Here is a 17,559-nt window from a genome sequence, read left to right as displayed (position 1 = left end):
GAAGTCAACTTGCCACACACAGGCAAAGGCATGTGCATGGGGAGGAGGATGATGATGATGATGAGAAGAGGAAGAGGAGAGGGAGACGTGTGTGTGGTTGGTCAGGTTTTTACTTTTTTTTACTCATTTTAGTTGCTGCCCGTTTTCTCGTATTACTCGTCTAGTGTGTTGCTATTGTTGTTGTTGTTGTTGCTGTTGTTGCTACACACTTTTTCTTTGCCGCAACAGCAATTTACTGCATTTTTCATTTACCATGCGAGCGGCACAAACACACACACTTGCCACACGTTGCAGTGAAAATTTGCAGTCAAGTTGGCGTCGCTGCTGAAGCAGACGAAGTTTGCATGACGCCGCAGTTTATTTCATTTTATTTAGCGTGTGTTTTTTTCTCTTCGCTTTTTTTTTGCTTTTCTTCGTTTTGCTCGGTGGCAGTGAAATTGAAACGACGACGACGACGACGACGTCGCTAACGCTAAACTTGTCGTAGGAGGGAAAGTGGGAAAGCGGACAAGACGACTGGGCGTATGCGCAATATTTCATGGCATCGCAACGCGTCGCGACTTCACTTGCCTTGCCTTGCTTTGGCTTGGCGTGTGTGGAGGGAAAAGTGCCGCCTGTTGGCGTACAAGAAAAAAACTGTGTTATGCCGACAATGCACCACGCTGCACTCACTCACACATAACGGGGCACGACTATCAGGGAGCGGAGGGAAGGGGCTGCACTTGTGGCCAAGTGCTTGGCTTTGACTGTGGCTGCAAAAACTGCGGCTTCTTAGTCAAGTGCTTCGCGCTGTGCTGTGCTGTGCTAAGCTGCAGTTGTAGTTGTAGCAACGCCTCTTTGTCGTATCTTTTTATCTACTTGGCCAACAACACAGTCAGTGTCCCACCTCCCACCTCCATCCAATCCCCTCAAGCAGCGATCCATCTGTCCAATGGGTTGCCCGATTATTACTGTCTTTGCACACACACACACACACACATATAAAAAAACACACACACAGCTACAACTTGCACTTGATATGCTTGTTGTCGCTTGCCATGCATTGTCTTCCCCCCTTTTCTATCTCTCCCTCCTTCTATCTATTTCTGTGTGATACGAACGTGACTATTTGTACGTTATGTGTCTGAGCCGAGCCCTTCAAAGTCCACAGTTCGCACAGTTTCCTGTTCAGAGCCATGCCACAAATTATAGCATAATCAATAACAGCTTGAATTTGGTGTTGAACACGAGATAATCAAGTGTCTTGGCTAACACCATACACATGTATTCCACATACGTTCCACACCAAAGGCAAATTACAATCGACTTATTTTATGCGTAGTAAACAGACTAAGTAAATAAATATTTTAGTACAATTTTAATAATATTCATTAAAGATTATATCTTAGGGACATTCAGTCCACATGAGTTCCACATCGAATACAAATTGCAATTGACTCCTTTTATACTTTGTAAACGGATTAAGAAAGGGAAATTGTAATACATTGTCAATATTATTGCATTAAAATAATCAAGAAACATAATACTCGCGCAATCCATATGCGTTCCACACCGACTGCAAATTGCAAGTTATTTGACTTAATTTATGCATAGTTCAAAAGTAAAGTAAACACATATTTTAGTACTTTTTTCATATTATTTTCTTTAAATAAACAAGTACTTAAGTACTTAAGCTTCACATGCATTCCACATGCGTTCCACATCGAATTCAAATTACAAGCTGCATTTTTGCATTTATGCATAGTAGACAAGTAGAGTAAGGGAATATTTTTGTACTACTTTAACACTTTATCCCCTTCGAAACTATTTTGTAAATTTGCATAAATATAATTTCCTCATAGCCATATAGAATACACATTCACATTCCACACTATATAAATAATGCGCTCGTAAATATATATTTTCAAGTATTCATTATATTGCTTACTTATTTTTTAGTATACCATATGACACAATATGATCTGTGTTTTAATTGGTACTTCACATATTCTAAAATATCATATTTACGATCCACATGGAAGAGAATAACATTTCAATCGTAGTATAAATGCAAACCTTATAATCACTACACAAGATAAATAGTTTTAAAAGTAAAACCCCCAAAAAAATCTAGAGCAGACTAGCAAATAACATCCACTAAAGGTTAAAGCTGTGTGGATAATAAATATTAAAAGCGGTAGATCTCAGTGTATAGAAAGAACTCTGATAAAGGCTGTCAAATGCCCGTTTCGTTTTCTGTTTCGGCGCTTTTTCGATTTTACGCAGATTCTTTGCGACTTTGAGCCGCACGTTAATTGAATTTTAAATTTCTTGTGTTGGATTTTGTCGTTGTTGGCCTCTCGGCAACACACCGTTACACAGACAGGCATATAGTCAGGCATATATACAAGTACTTATATATACTACAAGAGTGTTGCTAGATATACAGCTAGAGAGAGATGAACATGTGATATAGTCTTTGAATTTGTGCAGAAATCGCCAATGCGAATGCAAATTCGACTCCAACTGGCAACTGCTAAAAATTTATTTATTTGGGTCTAATGTTTTATGTAAGATAACAAACAACAAATGTTTTAAAATTCACGGAAATTGCAAAAAAAAAAAAAAGAGTAGAGAATTTAAATGTAAATTGAAATTGATGTATTTATATTCATTTTTTGCTTAAACTTTTACAGGTCGCGATGATCTCTCGCCCTCGAGCAGCCTCAACGGTTACTCAGCGAACGAGGGCTGCGATGCGAAGAAGAGCAAGAAGGGTCCGGCGCCTCGGCTGCAGGAGGAGCTGTGCCTGGTGTGCGGAGACAGGGCGTCGGGGTATCATTACAATGCGCTCACCTGCGAGGGATGCAAAGGCTTCTTTCGGCGCAGCGTCACGAAGAATGCTGTGTATTGTTGCAAGTTCGGGCGAGCCTGCGAGATGGACATGTACATGAGGCGCAAGTGCCAGGAGTGCAGACTGAAGAAGTGCCTCGCGGTGGGCATGCGGCCGGAGTGCGTTGTGCCGGAGAATCAGTGCGCCATGAAGCGGCGCGAGAAGAAGGCCCAGAAGGAGAAGGACAAGGTGACAAGTTCGCCCAGCTCACAGCATGGCATCAACTCCAATTCGGGGCAGGGCATTGGTGGCGGTGGCGCAGGTGGCAACCACGGTGCCCATGATTACGTCAAGAAGGAGATACTCGACCTCATGACGTGCGAGGCCCCCCAGCATGCCACAATTCCGGTAACTTACTTTATCATCCGATCTTAAGAGTTCCATTAACTAACTATCTCTCTCTTTCGTTTACAGCTACTACCTGATGATATTTTGGCCGAATGTCAAGCGCGCAATATACCTCCATTAACGTTCAATCAGTTGGCCGTTATATATAAATTAATTTGGTATCAGGATGGCTATGAGCAGCCATCCGAAGAGGATCTCAAGCGTATTATGGTGAGTTTGATTTGCTTACGTTTTTAATAGCTAAATGGTTAAAGTCTGTTTGATTGATCAATCAAATTTTATAAACTCCAAATCCATTTCCATGAAGCTTTCTTAGCATTATTTTCTATAATCTAATTCATCAATTTATACAGTTTTCGTCTTCCTCAAGTGATGCGACGTTTTTTACAAGCTATTTATTTACCATGTATAAATTGATTGATCAATCTAAAATCATGTAAATTTGATTGTTCTGGAATATATTATTTATACTATGCTATTTATTTTATCTTAATAGTATACTCAACAAATTATTAGTTTCATATATGCATTTATACGATATTATTTATATTTGTTATCAACGACATGATTGATCAATCAATTAATCAGTATAAAGCAAACTTTACTCACTTCGTTGGCTTCAATAATTTATATGATAAATCAAACTAATTTTTACTTCACTCAAGTACTCCCGATAGCAATTTACTAATAGAAGTAATTCAATAAATTGATTGATCTGTCAATCTAAATACATGTAAATTTCTCTATTATGCTCTCTTGTAACAATTTAATGTTTTAATATTTATCGACAACATGATTGATCAATCAATTAAAATACATATAGGAAACTTTGGTCACTTCGTTGACACTAAAAATTCGTATGTTTATACAATTCCGGTGAATATTTCTGTTTCTTATTGAGTTTGATTGATCAATCAACTAATGTAGACATTGGCAATTGCTTCAAGCGTATATCTATTAAAGTATATATTTTTATGCTTCCAATTATTAATCATACCTCTCCATTGTACCCACAGAGTCAGCCCGATGAGAATGAGAGTCAGACGGATGTGAGCTTCAGGCACATCACCGAGATAACCATACTCACAGTGCAGTTGATAGTGGAGTTTGCGAAAGGATTACCAGCGTTTACAAAGATACCCCAAGAGGATCAGATCACGTTACTCAAGGTAAGTCCATATAATCTTAGATTGATAGAGATCAAGACTAATTGGAATTATCTTTTTAAAGGCCTGCTCATCTGAAGTGATGATGTTGCGAATGGCGCGACGCTACGATCACAACTCGGACTCGATATTCTTTGCGAACAATCGATCGTACACACGAGACTCGTACAAAATGGCGGGCATGGCGGACAACATTGAGGATCTGCTGCACTTTTGCCGACAGATGTTCTCGATGAAGGTGGACAACGTGGAGTACGCGCTACTCACTGCCATTGTGATCTTCTCGGATCGGCCGGGGCTGGAGAAGGCCCAGCTGGTCGAAGCGATACAGAGCTATTACATCGACACGCTACGCATTTATATACTCAATCGCCACTGCGGCGACTCCATGAGTCTCGTCTTCTACGCCAAACTGCTCTCCATACTCACCGAGCTGCGCACGCTGGGCAACCAGAATGCCGAGATGTGCTTCTCCCTCAAGCTCAAGAATCGCAAGCTGCCCAAGTTTCTCGAGGAGATCTGGGACGTCCACGCCATACCGCCCTCGGTGCAGTCCCATCTCCAGGCCCAGCAGGAGGAGCAGGAGCGTCTGGCGCGTGCCGAGCGCATGCGCGGCGCCGTCGGTGGTGCCATCACTGCCGGCCTCGATGCCGACTCGGCATCCACATCCTCCCAAGCAGCCCTGGCTGCGGCGGCGCAACAACAGCAACAGCATCAGCAGCAACAACATCAGCAGCTGCACACTCTGCCCGTGCACTCGCTGCCCGGTGGTTCATCTGCTGTCTCTGCGGTCAGTACCAGCAGTGATTACATTGGCGGAGGCGGAGGAGGAGGTGGCGGTGGCGGAGGAGGCAATAGCAACAGTGCAACCACTGCAGCGGCGAGCTCATCCACCAGCATCACAGCGGCGGTGCCGGCGAGCTCAACGACGTCATCAGCGGTGGCCAACGGCAGCATGTATGCCAACGCCCACACGGCCATGGCGCTGATGGGCGTGCCCCTGAAGTCGGAGCACTCGACGACCACCGCATAGCCCCTGCTCGGAGTGGATCTAGGAGTAGGAGTGGGAGTGGGACTGCTAGGCAGCATTATTGAGTGAATGTGAGGAGGGCGGGGCAGCTTGTATACAATACAATACACACACATACATATAGATTTCAAATCTGAACAGCGCATGAGAATCGATTCGCAGAGATAGAGATCCCTCATTTTTTGGAACTTGATAGATAAAAGTACGAGAAGTAAGCGTAAAATGCAGTTATTTAGTGTTAAGTCTGCAAATATTAGACCTAAGACGATTATGAATATACAAATAATGATACATATAGATATATAAATATATATATATACAGCGATGATATATGTATATGTGCAAAGAACTTCTTAACATACACAACACAAATGCTTAAACAACAAGAAAATGGAACACACATTTAGAAAGGGCGTAGAGTTATAAAGCAGAAACAAAAATACCTTAACTGAAGAGAAGAGAAGCGAAGAGAAGAGAAGAGACAAGAGAATAATTGATAAATTGTATTAACTTATGTTTGGGTGACAACTGCAAGCGCCTGCAAAACAGAAGAGAATAAAGATTGTTTATATTTTAAAAATATAAAAAAAATACACACACCAACCACACACACACACTTATAATAAAGAATAATGATAATAAGAATGATTTAATTATAATAGCAGAAGCAAGTGCATAATATGTAAACTAATTCAAAAGCAGCGACTAAATTTGATTTATAATTCCCCCATACTATATAAACTAACAACCTAACTAATAAACATCAACTTCTAATATAAGTTAAATGATTCGAAAACAAAACTCTAACTAAATCTAAAAACAAAAACAAAAAACAAAAAAAAAACAAACAAAAAAAAAACACGCAAAACTTGGACTGATTTTATAAATATTTTTTTAATCATATTAACTGAAAACAAAACAAAACAAAACAAAAACTGTATAAAAAATATAAGTGAAATAACAAGAACAACAACAACAGGAGAAAACGACATATTTTTTATTATGCCCTCCTTATATTTTTAACACGTGAATTTACGAAGAACATTTTTTAAGCGCCGTCGTTTTTTATACAATTTTTTTCTCGCAGTTTATTTTGTAATTTTCTTGATTCATGGAAACAAATTGGCGTCGTTGTTTTATAAATATAACAAAATTGTAAAAATTGTAAAAACAAAAAGTGATTGGAGTTTTACTCAAAAAGGCATTAACGGTATTAATTAAACAATTACAAAAAAAAGAAAAGAAAAAGAAAAAACGCCACATGGAAAACAAAATGCACTTTTTGCTAAACTAAATTTGAATAAGTTTCAATCACTTGGCATGCACACTCACATACACACACACACACACACATACACCAAAAGACTTCAATATTAATTTGTAAATTAAAATTGTAAAATTTAAAATGAATGCAAACTTGTACATTTTAGACATTAAATTTAAAATCTAAAAACACAAAACAATTTGGCAAAATCAAAATTTTGTTTTCTAACAAAAACAAGAACAACAACGTGCAAACTATTTAATTTTTTATATATATATTTTTTGGCAATTTGCTTTATTTGAAATTATGTTATGCAATTTATATTTTTAATTTGAATTTGAATATTTTGTTTATGCTGCTTTTGCTTTTGATTTTGATTTTGAATTGTAATTTAAAACAATGAAAGAAAGAAACAAAAACAAATACAAATACAAATTGTTGGCCTTATTTTAACTTAAATCAAATTTATATTAATTTTAGTAGTGATTTGTAAAATACGATGAGAAAACAAGAAAATAACATCAAATAAACAAACAATATATTAATGTAAATCCCAATTATTTTTTTAATTGTGTAAAAACGTGGCAGACATCTTTTTTGAAATGTGCAATTCTTTAATTTTACTATTATTTTAATTACTGTATAATTATTTACGTTAATTAAATATAATTATCACATCCACACACACACACACCAACACACACACACATACATACGGACACTCATATTTAAGTAAATTTAATTTATATCCATTGAATTTCTTATATTGTAAATGATTGAAATCATTGAAAGAATCAAACATATAAATATATTAACAACACTCTTCAGAATAGAAAACAGATACACAGTGAATAATTTAATTATAATTAATCAAATAAATACAAAACTTATAAGTGGAAGAATCCCCATTAAAAATTAAAAACGCAAAAAACACACTCTTAAGTTTCTTCTTTACACAATTGATTTTAATTTTAAGTTTTCTAGTATGCATAAAGCGCGTTTAATTATTATAAATAATTTGTTTTGTAGTTTTACCTACTACGCTAATATGTATAAAACAAACATTTATCATAATCTATAAATAATTTTTACTATTTTACGTAAATGCAAGAATGGAGCATGCAAAAACAAAACAGAAATATACAAAATATACACAATATATATGAAAATATGTTGAATGAAAACAGCAAAAAAAAAAAAAAAAACAACTGAAATTCAAACATAAACATAAATGCAGCAAATGTGTTTTTATTTATTATTTTCCCCAATTTTCATTCGGTTTATTTTGATTTATTGAAGAGAATGCGACAAGTAGGCAAAGACTCGTTAGACTTAAGCCCAAAACAAAAAAAAAAACTGATGATTGATGATCGAGTTTGTATGTTGATAAATCGATCAAAACATGCGAAGCAAACGGCTGTGAAGTTGGCTTTTCAAAGATTCTGAGTGTGGCTATAAAATGATGATGAAAATGAAATTGATATTGGAAAGCAGGCTAAGTAAAAAAAAAATGAAAGATTTCTGTTTGTAATACTGGGAGAACTGAAAAGGGATTTTGTGGAAGAGCTTCGAGGAAGGAAACGAACTTTAGTTATATTTGTAGTAGTCCAAGTTTTAGTTTTGCCAATTGGGAAACTAGCATCAAAATTGAAAAAGTGAAACACAAGAAATGATTTTAAAATGGGTCAAACTTGAGAGTAGATCCTTAAAAATAATTGAAACATAAGACGCGCTATAAAATAGCTTTAGATAATACTAAAACTAATGATTTGCTAACAACCTTTTTAAAATTAATGAAATTTCTAATTTAATGAAAACAAAATATTATAATAATGATAATAAAGAAAGAAAGAATATTAATCTACCAGGCTGATGGCATGTCAAGTGTGAATTAAAATTAAGTCAAGTAATTTAACCTAACAAATAGTAACGAAAGAATACAATTACAATTTAAACTCTTCTCGCCCTCGCTAAACGATTTCTTTAAAATTTGATAACACCTAAGCATACGGAATACGGAATACGGAATACCCGAATAATGTGAAAAATACCTAAGCCTACACCTAAGCCAGTAATTGTAAATATGTATGTATGTACTTATGTAACTCTCGCTCTATACAAAGAAGCATTACGACAAGCAACAAATACGAAACATACAAAAAGCAACCTGACAAAATTATAATGATGAACATAAGATATAAAGTAACAACTTGTTGAGATATCCATTCATTGAATTGAAACAAACCGAAGTAAACAAAGCAAAGTAAAACAAAACAAAACAAAACAAATTAAGTGAAAACAAATCGTTATGTAGATTTTTGAAAATTTTCAAAACCAAAAAAAAAAAAAGAAAAAAAAAGAACATAAAGAAACATAAAAACTTTATTTAATTTTTATGCACTGTTTTCTGTTATGTGTAACTTGTAACTTGTTTTGCCCATAAATACATTTTTAATCTTATCCTTAGATGATACGATCCACAAATATAACCCAATTGAGCACACAGCTAAAAATGATCCTTATCAACAAAAAATACAAAGAAAATATGCAAACCAAAAGAAGAGAAATGAAATGAAATGAAATGAATGAGAAACGAATTGAAATTGAAATTGAAATTGGAGTTTTGTGTTCAACTTGTAGATATTGATCCTGAATTGAAAACTACCTCAAACGAAACATTCAAATGAAACACGATTGAACGGTTTTTGAGCATTAATAATAAACGTAACTACAAGCGAGACCTTAGCATACAGCGCTAAACCACAAATATACTTACACACACATAAATACTTACAAAAACAGCAATTATTGAATTTTCTTTTTTGCATTGAATTCGCAAATTCCCATAACCTCAAAAATGGTTCTGTTCGAACTCCTGACGCCTTTTTTTCGAGGTACCTGTTTCGCAACACTCGATGGTTAGCATAATGAGTCACACAAAAGATGTTTCCAAAAACAACATTTAATTTCGAATTAACCAAAGTTAAAAGATGGAAAACAAAGATAAAAACCAATAAGAAAATTGCTTTTTCAATCACATAATTCAATATCTAAAATCGGATGCAAAAGGAGTTAAGTTTTAAGTTGTGTAGTTTTCTCACTGCCAAAATTGAAAGTAAACAAACAATATATTATTATTATTATACAAAGCAGATATAATCATACAAATTTCCGTTATTATTAAATACTATTTGTCAAATTTCGTTTGCAATGTGTAGCAATCAGTAATATACGAGTAAATAAATAATTAATTATCTACGATCTAGTACATAGAGATACGAAAAAAAAACAGTTCAAGTCAATATAGATACGATAAATATTGTAATACATTTAAAATACGACTACGAGAAGGCAAAAACAACGCACATTATTCAACAACAAATGCAGTTAGCAGGAATGAAAAACCCCGGAAAAAATACATACAACTTAAAACTGAATTGATGGCATTTTAGTGTTACGAAATACGAAACAAAAATACAGCAACAAACAAAAAAAAAAAAAACAAATTAATAATTATATTCAATTTAATATTCTAAATGAAAGGCAGTCAACAAAGAAATATACGTAATAGAGAAGACAGTTCGGCAGTTTCATAAAAAGTGAAGAAATCGAAAAACAAAATGGAGCCATTTCATCTTATTTTCTTATACGTATAGTATATTTTCTGTTCATCCACAATTATATTTTGGCTTATCGGCAATCTATGCTATTAATTTAAACGCTACACTGCCAAAAGAAGAACCTTAAGTTATATCTTAGCCTCGTTAAAGGGCAGATGATACGTCTAAATTTTAAGTACCGAACGTAGAGTGTGCCTGCTTAAGAGATCAACACAAATTATTTTGGCGAATTGCAATTTATTGGCTTCTTTGTATTATTATTATTATTATTATTATTATTATCATTATTATTATGGAAACCGCATTAATTAAAATGAGAGAGATGTAGAGATTGTTAGCATTTAAACCCAACAAACAATTAAATATTGTGCAAACCTATCTATTATTATTATTATAATTATTATTATGATTATTATGAACTATTATTATTACTATTATCAAGCATATAATACTAACACATGAGAGGTTAGCTTGTTGTTTTAATGAAAACATAAGGTGCATTGATCTATCTACATAGACATACTTACACTTAACTTAATTAAGTCTATCTATCAAACTGACATCTAATTTTGAAATTATTTCATGCAAATTAATGAATATTATGTATTGCTAAAACAACAACAACAAAAACCAAGAATTACAAATATAATATATATTTAAAATTTTTATACTTCAGAGGCGTAAAAATTACGAGTATAACTTGACTTAAGTTTGAGAAAAATAATATATACATATATCTATATACAATACATACATTGACGTATATGTACAAGTTAATGTAATTTGCTATTTCTGTGTATCTTTGGGCGATCGTGTGGCAACGCATTAACTAAAACTGAGTAATATGCAACTCTTGGGCGCATATACATAATTACATTTTTGAAATTAATTACATACATACATAACAAATCTAATAGGTCTAGATTACACGTACATATACTTTAAATAGTTTTAAAACTAAGTTGTACATATAAATATAATACCAACAGAAGTCTATATATACGATATATATGAAACGTGTAATAAAATAAAAAAAAAATATATATATTTAAAATATGTTCAACTGATTTACTATTGAATTTACTTAAACCACTAATATTTTGAAATCTCTCACTGCCATTTAGTGATCGATTTAGCATCGATTGCACTATTATTTTGAACATTTTTTTTATATTTAGATGAACAAAAAAAATTGCGGTTTTAATCTGCGTTAGAGTGTGACCGTAAGCAGTATTCTTAAATAATACCAAGACGAAATGCGCAAATATACCTTCAACATAGTTGGCAGGGCGGCATACTTTACACATTCACAATAAGTAATTTATCGATATATCGTGGTAGTGAAATGAATATCTTCGTCGAGTATGATTTTTAATTTTTTTAAATAGTTAAAAATAAAAATATTTTATATTTTTCAAGATTCTATTGAGTATACATCTTACGTTAAGGTGTCAAGAACAATCGATAATAATCATTATGAACATCGATTACATAACTTTTATAAAATATCAACTCATCGATACTGTCATCGATTTCTATCCACCTCTACTCGGATGCCGCACTGCGAAAAGTAGGATAATAAATAAATAGTAAATTTATTGATAAACTATAAAAGGTTTGTAAAATGGTGTTGTTTGCATTTGCTTCTGAAGCTGCAAATCGCACACAAACAATTGCATTTTTATTAATACGGAATACTGCTGAAGTTTGCCGACCCAACAACAACACGTAAGCGTTTTTGCAAAGGCGGCAAGATGGCGGCAATGGCAGCTGCAAATGAATATTAGGCAGATTGGTGCATTTTGCAATTGGCAAATCGACCGATTTTATTATAGTGAACAGTTCATTAGAAATGCAAACTGTAAGACATATGCAAACAATTGATTCACATAAATAAAACAGGCGTATTGAGGTTATGTGTGCGACTTGCAGCGGATAAAGCAAAAACTACTTTCTCTTGGATAATTTTTGCTCAATAAGCATTGTAATTTGAAGACAAACGGCAATGGGTGATTCGGAAGATGAATACGATCGCAAACGGCGCGATAAGTTTCGCGGTGAACGTGACAGCTATCGGCCAGAACGTCGGGATGAACGACGTCCAATGGGTGGCGGAGCAAATGCTCGCGACGAGTGGGGAGCGGAGCGGTAAGTAACGGACATTATTGTCTGGTTTGGACTCGGCTTCCATTACAATGCAATAAACTGCTTCACAGCAATCCATTTCGAGGTAGTTCGGCAGCTGGCGGTGGTGGAGGAGGTGGTGGCGGCGCACGGCATCGGCCAGATTACAGCGACTACCGCGGCTCCGGACCACGTCCACGATATGGATCACCTGGACGCGAGATGCCGCCCGCGAAGCGCATGCGTCCCGACTGGGGTGACAACGAGATGCGCTCGAATCCACGCTTTGGTGAGTTGGGGTAAAACAGAAAATAGAACATCTTATTGATACATTCACTCCATTTTTGCAGGCTATGATCCGTACCTTGTGCAGGCTTGGAACGATCATTATCAGTCACTGCATTCGGCCTATTCGCATGCAAGCCATGTGCCATCTGCCCGCGAATCAGTTCCAAGTGGTGGCGTAACAAGTGACACGCAAACTCAGCCGGCGATGCTGACTTTGAAACAGTTTCTGGACACTCAGGATGAGAACATTTCCGACTCGGAGGTGATGCGCAAGTACACCGAGTATAAGACGGACTTTAAGCGACAGCAGCTGAATGAGTTCTTCGTGGCCCACAAGGATGAGGAATGGTGAGTAGCGCAAATTGATCAGCAATTGAGAACAACTAAAGCAAAATATGAATCAATGAGAGCTACACGCAAAGGACAATGGAAAGCTACTCTTCCTGAAGACTATTTTGATTGGTTCAATTTGAAATCTCGAATCAAATCAAATCCATCACAAATCATAACTTCCTATTTGTATACCTACTTATTATTAAGTTTTTCTCTGCAGCTTTAATGGGTTTTATGACGAGTTTCGAACTGCTGAGAGTCAGAGACGAGACAGTGATTCAGCTTCAGTTTCCGCTTCAGCGTCAGCCTCTGCCTTCGGCTCTGTCTCTGCCTCGATAGAAGCATATTGAACTAAATACATATGATAACAGTTAAATTTAAAGTACCCGGCGAGCAATGCCGTGGGTGTGTTTTATATTTTTGAAACCGCGATTTATGTAAATTCGTTGCCTAAATATGCAATTCTCTCGTACATAAACATATGTGCATTAAATATGTGAGCATATAAAAAAATATGCAAAGGTAAGACTTTGGGTAATATGTACTTGCAACCGATATCTAAATCAATTACAAAACTCAATTCAAAGCAAGCGTAAAACAATGTAGTACTAATTCTCAATTTGATGTGATGCCACTCAGCCAGAGGATGCGCGTGGAATATCCATATATCTATCTAAATATATCTCTGTACGAGACGTACTTAAGCTATATCTGAAAGATTCCATTTCTTATCAGAAATATTTTATCTCTCGTAGGTTCAAAAATAAATATCATCCCGAGGATAGCGTGCGGCGCAGTGAAGAACAGCGAGGATTTTTGAAGGTAAATGCATTATTTACATTCCGACTTCTTACGAATTTCCATTCATCTTACCCGAATGTTTTACAGAGGCGTACAGATGTATTTCTTGAACTACTCGAGAATGGGACCATCGACAATGTCAAAATTGACTCCTCTCAAGCAGATGCATTGGTGCGCGTGCTTGACACTTGTGTGATTAAGCTAGAGGGCGGCACCGATGAGGATCTCAAGGTGCTTGATGAGAAGCCTAAGGATCTTCCTGTAGTCCAGGAGCGCAAATCGGAAACTGTTGATTCAACCGTAATTACCAAGCGCGAGACGCCCGATAGTCCAAAGCAGCAGACAAAAACTGAAAAGGACGACGACGACTTGCCAATTATTGTGTCACCTTCACGCAAAACAACGCGGCCCGCGCACTCTGATGAGGAGAATTGGGATGATGACGAGATGGCGGCATCAGAGAAGACTGCATCTAAAACGGATCAAGAAGAGGACGATGTACCCGTCACTGAGAAGCCAGCTGAAGGACAGGCCGATGGAGGTTCGCCAAAAAGTGACAGCGATAAAAACCTAACAAAAAAGAAAAACAAGAAACATAAACGCAACGGTAGCGGCAACGAAAGTTCATCCTCTGGCAGCTCTGATTCGGACTCGGATTCCGACGACGAGAAGCTCAAAGAAAAATATGACGTGGAAGAGGGTTTGCGCGCTGATCAAAAGGCCGAGGCACAAAAAGACAAAGAGTTGGAAGCAGCAGCTAAGGCCAAATTGCAACCACCTGCTAGTCCGAAACCTGAGGAGTCCTTTGAGGGTAAAAATCAGGACGTAACTGATATAAAAACGGAAATCACCGATGGGAACGCAGAAAAGCCTGAACTTATGGAAGAACAGTCTGAAAAAGAAACTGAAGAAAAGGCTTTGGACAAGGACGAGCTGGAGACAAAGGACAAAGGCGACGGGGAAATTGCAAAACAAGCTAACGACGAAGTGACCGAGACAATCGATTTAGACAAAGTTAAGGATGGACATCCCCGTGCACTGCATCGCACATCATCCATATTTTTGCGCAATCTGGCCCCTTCAATAACCAAGGCAGAAATCGAGGCGATTTGCACCCGATTTAGTGGATATCTGCGCGTGGCAATTGCCGATCCTCTAGTGGAGCGACGTTGGTATCGCCGTGGTTGGATTACCTTTACTCGTGATGTTAACATAAAGGAGATCTGCTGGAGTCTGAACAATCAGCGTCTTCGGGACTGCGAAATGGGAGCAATTGTCAATCGCGATTTGAGTCGACGGGTGCGTCCCGCTAATGGCATCACAGCACATAAGCAGATTGTGCGCTCCGACATCAAGTTATGTGCTAAGATAGCAATGAATCTGGACGAGCGCTTCAGATTGTGGAGTGATGTATCTCCAGCGGAAGAAGCGGCTTCGGAGGGCAAGGCTGGTGTGGAGGCAACCAATGGCAGTGGAAGCAACTCGACTACTTATGGTTTTAATTCCAAGAATCCAGTACTTCAAAACATAACCGATTACCTCATCGAAGAAGCTTCTGCCGAGGAGGAGGAGCTATTGGGTTTGGCTGGCGACAACAAGGACAGCGAAGGCGAGCCCATCGAGAGAGATGAGCCGCTGCTGACAGTGCTAGATCGCTTGGTACTGTATTTGCGCATTGTTCATTCTGTGGATTACTACAATCACTGCGAGTATCCATATGAGGATGAGATGCCCAATCGCTGTGGTATCATCCATGCTCGTGGCCCAGCGCCCATGCGTGTCACCACCAACGATGTTCAAGAATATATTAAGACGTATGAAGGCAAGCTAGTGCAATTCTTAACGAAGAGCGTTCAATTGAGCGAAGACGATATCAAAGAGCTTGGCGCCAAAAATGCAGACACGGAAGTGGAGAAATTCGTACAGGCCAACACCCAAGAATTGGCCAAAGACAAGTGGCTATGTCCGTTGTCGGGTAAAAAATTCAAAGGGCCCGAGTTCATCCGCAAGCACATCTTTAACAAGCATGAAGAGAAAGTTGACGAGGTTCGAAAGGAAGTCGAATATTTCAATAATTATTTGCGCGATCCCAAGCGCCCGCAGCTACCGGAGCATCCCGGCAGCTCTAAGCGCACGGACTCCGAGTCTGGCCGTGGCGGTGGCGGGTGAGATACTAAGTGCCTGCTAAATGAATATGGTTTTATAACAATTTTAATTACTGCAGCTATCGACCACCGATGTATCCGCCCTTCTCAGCTATGCCTTATGGATTCGCGCCGCCCATGATGGGCGGTGGTGGTCGTGGAGGACGCAATTTTCCGCCAGCACGCAGGTTTGTTTAATAAATAATATTGTTCCGTCCATAAAATTAAGTAGATTTGAGATTTGTAATGAAGGTTTATTGAGAGGTTTTCTTTTAAAAATTTTCGTTAAACCATTTTTCCACACATTTTTTCAACTCGATCAAATGGAAATACAGAGAAAACTGTCACTCGGGTGTCCGATTACATTTCAAAACTAGACCAAGAGAGGTGTCATGGAATTCATTTCCGCTAAACAAAGGTGTCCCATAAAGGTGTTTATTAAGGGAATTTTCACTGTCAAGCTGTTTATGAGCGTGGATTGCTAAATTCGGTTCTGACTAAAGCAAATTTTAGCTGAAGTATTCAAATCTCCTATAATGTATTCATTAGGTACATGTATGAGTACATAAGTATGCATGTTTGTACAAAATCTTGTTAAATTGTTTAGTCACTGAATTTATTTTATTATTTACTTAATTTGTGTGATAAGAAATAGCTTTTCAGCATTGGCCACATAGGATGCAAAAATTTGTAACATGATTAGATTAATTCTGTCTGAATGCTAAAAAAGCAAGGATAATTTTAAGTCCCTCCAAACATCATATTTCTCCTTTAAAAACCTAGTGTATTTGTCCCCAAATTTTTTTTTTTTTTAATATTTTGCTGTGGTCTTAAATCGAAATTTGTCACAACTTTCTTGTGTCGCAAATTTTTTGCAGAGAATTGCCTTTGGATCACCAACGACGGCTTATCGGTTACCATGATTTGGACGCGCCTGTTAATTCCGATATGTTTGACTAATTGATTAGCATGAAAACAATCAAACAAATTTAAAGCACAGCAATTACACAGACAGACTACACTATGTCGAGCTCTCGAGCTCAGTTCTTATAAGCAAATTAAGCAATGCTATCTTAAAAAAGGGAAATTCTTAACATTAATTATTCAAAATATTATTTCATTTTCGATTCTATGTACAATATGTGGATTGTATTAATTGATAAAACCCAAGACCTAAATCTTTTAATTTTCATTTCAACTAATAAACTTGAACTATTTTGTAAAGCTATGAAATGCAAACATATTCGAGCATTTCAAAAACATTTTGTTTTATTTTAAGATCTGCATATTATTCCTCAATCTAAACTCAATTTCGTTGCTTACAGACCCGGTGGTTTTGATTATCGCGCCAGATCACACTACCGGGACTTGGACGCGCCGCAAGAGCCGTATTAAAAGATACACAAATAAGAGTGTCATCACAATTAGTTTATAACTAATAGATTGAACAATTCTGATAAATTATTAATCAGACTACGAAAAAAATAATCATAATATCTATTAAAGCAAAAGAAAAGTTTAAAAGTGACAAATGACAAATCATGGATCAATGTATGCATATTGTTTGTA

At 36.8% G+C, this 17,559-nt stretch overlaps 2 protein-coding genes across 12 annotated transcripts in view; both read left to right on the top strand.

Annotated features, from left to right (window-relative positions):
- Positions 1-10,186, top strand: part of LOC117572673 (ecdysone receptor) — a 121,872-nt gene extending 111,686 nt beyond the window's left edge. For all 7 annotated transcript variants that reach the window (XM_034255700.2, XM_052004784.1, XM_052004783.1 and 4 more), the window contains 4 exons: positions 2,676-3,220; positions 3,287-3,430; positions 4,237-4,389; positions 4,451-10,186. In XM_034255700.2, the coding sequence (XP_034111591.1) occupies positions 2,676-3,220; positions 3,287-3,430; positions 4,237-4,389; positions 4,451-5,419 (1,811 nt within the window). In that variant the 3' untranslated portion in view covers positions 5,420-10,186. The remainder of the gene's footprint in view (positions 1-2,675; positions 3,221-3,286; positions 3,431-4,236; positions 4,390-4,450) is intronic.
- A 1,609-nt stretch (positions 10,187-11,795) lies between these two features.
- LOC117572672 (serrate RNA effector molecule homolog) lies at positions 11,796-17,537 on the top strand. Of its 5 annotated transcripts, none has more exons than XM_034255693.2 (8): positions 11,796-11,915; positions 12,296-12,448; positions 12,535-12,713; positions 12,775-13,060; positions 13,801-13,867; positions 13,934-16,011; positions 16,071-16,178; positions 17,316-17,537. In XM_034255693.2, exons 2-8 carry the CDS (start codon positions 12,306-12,308, stop codon positions 17,383-17,385), a joined length of 2,931 nt encoding a protein of 976 aa, XP_034111584.1. In that variant the 5' UTR covers positions 11,796-11,915; positions 12,296-12,305; the 3' UTR covers positions 17,386-17,537. The 5 variants fall into 5 exon arrangements, with proteins under 5 accessions (XP_034111584.1, XP_034111583.1, XP_034111582.1 ...); XM_034255692.2 differs by lacking the exon at positions 17,316-17,537 and adding an exon at positions 16,869-17,244; XM_034255691.2 differs by having other exon boundaries at positions 11,797-11,915; positions 12,517-12,713; positions 17,316-17,534.
- Positions 17,538-17,559: the final 22 nt, after the last annotated feature.

This window comes from Drosophila albomicans, chromosome 3, assembly GCF_009650485.2.
Source record: "Drosophila albomicans strain 15112-1751.03 chromosome 3, ASM965048v2, whole genome shotgun sequence".
NCBI classification, from domain to species: Eukaryota; Metazoa; Arthropoda; class Insecta; order Diptera; family Drosophilidae; genus Drosophila; species Drosophila albomicans.
The sequence above is the reverse complement of the archived record's forward strand: the minus strand, read 5'-3'. Positions and strand labels throughout refer to the sequence as shown.

Bases quoted from the DNA above. Each gene is read 5' to 3' on its own strand.
- LOC117572672 (XM_034255689.2), top strand. From the start codon at position 12,306: ATGGGTGATTCGGAAGATGAATACGATCGCAAACGGCGCGATAAGTTT. The intron at 12,714-12,774 runs GTGAGTTGGGGT...CCATTTTTGCAG, and splicing joins GCGCTCGAATCCACGCTTTG to GCTATGATCCGTACCTTGTG. The intron at 16,179-16,868 runs GTTTGTTTAATA...AATTTTTTGCAG, and splicing joins AATTTTCCGCCAGCACGCAG to AGAATTGCCTTTGGATCACC.